General features: G+C 44.7%; 1 protein-coding gene across 1 annotated transcript; it reads right to left on the bottom strand.

Moving 5' to 3' along the window:
- Positions 1-1,529: 1,529 nt before the first annotated feature.
- On the bottom strand, positions 1,530-2,388 carry FTJAE_14200 (uncharacterized protein; the record flags this gene model as incomplete). The annotated part of the gene is made up of 3 exons (XM_037347411.1): positions 1,530-1,809; positions 1,869-2,141; positions 2,315-2,388. The coding sequence occupies 3 exons, from the start codon at positions 2,386-2,388 to the stop codon at positions 1,530-1,532; spliced, it is 627 nt and encodes a 208-aa protein (XP_037198791.1).
- Positions 2,389-3,224: the final 836 nt, after the last annotated feature.

A 3,224-nucleotide genomic window follows, 5' to 3' on the forward strand; every position in this document is an offset into this window, starting at 1 on the left:
GCCAAGCCTTCATTCCACCCAAGATTCTAAGGGTTATCGCACTTCTCTCAATGCAGAGGTTAAACAATCGGCCTGGAAGAGCTATAGGTATGTGACCAGCGTCTATACTTCTGGTCCGGAGCGGTAAGCAAGGTTAGGAGAAGGGGCGCGATGATGTAAAATAATGTGAGACGCTGGCTGTAGACTAAACTACTCAGCGCCTACGCTTGGCCTGCGTCAGATTAGGATGCTCTTTGGTGTAATAACGCGCCTGTAAATGGCTTCGGAGGTCTGTCTTGGGGGTCTTGTTGCAGGTCTGCTGTCAATTTTAAAGGCATTTAGCCTTAAAATAAGCCTCAATAATCTTATTGAACTATTAATTAGTTCTGTGTCTATTGTAAATATATTGTGCAGGCTATGCGGAGCCCCATGGCCCTATTGGTTGAGATAACCGGAATTAAGAGGATCGGCTTGAGCGACCTGTCACATGAGCAACAAATGCCCATTTACGTAGAAGTCCGGAATTAGTTATTATGCAGGTAAATAAATTGGTCTTGTTGTTTGAAGCTCCTTATTCAGATTCAAAAAGTCTTGTCTGTAAATTTTAACTATTACAAGGTAATGTTGCTGCAAGAAGGATAGGCAATTGGTACCATGGTGGATGCAGTGCTGTTCGTCAGAGTCGATGGTGGATGTATCTAATGATATTTTCAGTTTGAGCCAAAACCATTCGACAATAACGCATCGCGCAATGGGTTGAGCCCAGATAAGATCGACTACTGGCTAAAAAATATGTATGTGTTGAGTGGAAGATCCCAAGGACAGATGCAACCGCGTTTATTTCTGGCGTGGGTAAGATGGAGGTTAAGATGTGGCGCATGTGTGGCCTGGGTGGCTGTGGTCGCGATTGTCTGAACTTGTACTGTGTCTTAAGACAAGGGAATGTCAGAGAGTGACCTCGAGTCAATGCGGGATTGTGACTGCAAATACATGTCATGGCAATAAAAGAATGAAGAAATTACCATAAAACATCTTCAATTATACTCGCTGAGAAATTGTTTGTAAATCACAATCTCACGAGATTTTCTGGCCATTTTATTGTCTTGGTCGTCCTGAACTCATCTTAAGATGGCTGTGCCCCACGCCCAAGCTGCTGTTTATTTTTAGATAGAAGGCCCAGACAGCAGGGGTCAACTGTGGGGAGCATCACGGGCGATAATTGTCTCGACACGCCCAGAACAATGTTCTGAAACTCCTTTGGATATAAAATGGCCTCCCCCATTGATCTGTCACTCTATCATTACACACAAAGCAAAAGACATCCAAGAAGCAGCCAATATCCATTATTACTCCCAGTAACCGAGACCCATTATGTTCACGACCCAACAATTGCCTCTCGGCAGGACATAAATCATCAATGAACAAATACTCTATGACCTTCAACTGATACTGTCTTGTATCTATTAAATAGACCGTACTCCTCGTAGCCGGCTTCTCAAGTTGTAAGAGCATAATGAGGAAATACCGTGACATTCGCGTGCGTCGCATCATCAACAGTACTGCGCAAACGGCCCAATGCAATCCATGATGGCCTTGACCTTGCTTGTAAGAACTCTATTCTCCTCCCTTATATTTTCCACCTTGTCATCAACCTCCTCCAATTCGGAATCGCAAGCGAGCTGCAAGTCCTTGTACAGAGTGTCTCCTCCATGAGTAGGCTCAGAAGAGAGCTCCTGCATTACACGCTCCTTGTCTAAAAAGCTTCGAATAGCGTCGTGGTTAATGGCTTCCCGGTCGATGTAACCTGCAAGCATTTGTAGCACGTACATTCTGCCGGGAGGGTATCGTAGTAAGTCCTCAAGTGCTAGGTCACTGAAGCTGCCCATAACATCTTTCTCCTCCTCTTCTCCTGGACCTGGCGTTGTTTCTCTTCTGCTTCTTCAAGATTCTGGCGGACCGTTCTGTGGGATTGTAATAGCCGTACCATGGACTCTTCGATATCAAGCCGCTCCATAAGGGTACCAGCCTTGCAGTTCAACCAGCGAGCAGACTTGGCTGAAGGTGCCGCTACGGCAGAACTTTGGCGCTGCCGTTTTCTGCTTGCTGGCCTGGTTGGGGTCGCGTTAGGGTTGCCCTCAGTAGAGGCGTCCCGTTTGGCCTCACTAGAACATAGGCTAGGCTGGAATCGGAGAAGCTTAGTAAGACTGGATGTCTAGATGGGATATACGTGCCATGATGGCACAGTGGGCTGAGCGTTGAACAGTAAATAAGGTGAGGATGGTATGTGATGCTAGTCTGGAAATGGCTGACTTGGTGGTGATTAATATGTTCGCACAGAGAAGAAGGAAGAGAAAAGAGGAGGAAGCGTGAAGGTGCAGGAGCAGCGCGGGAAATTGAAACGGCGCACATTAATAATCCTCACTTGTCTCTTCGCAATGGCCATTTCTGGTCTTGGAGTTTTGTTGAAAAATATTTGCGAAAAGGCAGATTGTCATAACTGTCGTCAGCCGTTCCCGCAGCAAGGATGTTGACAAGTTACATAACACGCCTACACACGCGAGGATTTACATTATCAGAAGCGCATGCAAAGTCCCTTATGGGATATAGCATCATTGAAACATTTTAGCATCCAATGGCCGTTTCAATGAACGTATAGGCAAACCCTTAAAATAAAGAGCAAACAGAGTTATGAAGTAAGTCTACCTGCTTAAGCCAAGGAACCTCTTGTTGGCCTGGCCTCTGTTGCCATGATGTCACATACCCTAGGCGACCTGGCCCGTGATTTAAGTGCTAAATGCTGTCCACAAGGCAGTTAATCAGGAATGAAAGACGTGGAAACTGCTGAAAGCCTTGCTTGTCCTTGTTTGTCCCAATGCAGCCAGGATGCCACGTTAGGTCGGTGGTATAGCAGTTCGATGAATCTAGATACTGTCGTGCTGCGGTGGGCTTTCTCACTTGACCCAAATCTATGCGTTGCCCAATCTAGTATAATAAGTAAGTAGTAAAGACTGTATATGCTAATATGAACTAGACACAATTAATATAAACTATATGAAGTTAGTGTATACTACATATACTAGTAGTACTTGCAGTCTTGACTAATGGTCAAGCACATAAGTCAGCATAGACCAGTTTGTATTAGTTGAGACTAAATGGAGGTAGTATATATTGTATAAGTAGTATAAACTACACAGAAATTCTTACAAACAGCATAGAGTTAGTATATACTAGATATACCAATATCC

Source organism: Fusarium tjaetaba (assembly GCF_013396195.1).
Source record: "Fusarium tjaetaba strain NRRL 66243 chromosome Unknown NRRL66243_c0000608, whole genome shotgun sequence".
Classification (NCBI taxonomy): domain Eukaryota; kingdom Fungi; phylum Ascomycota; class Sordariomycetes; order Hypocreales; family Nectriaceae; genus Fusarium; species Fusarium tjaetaba.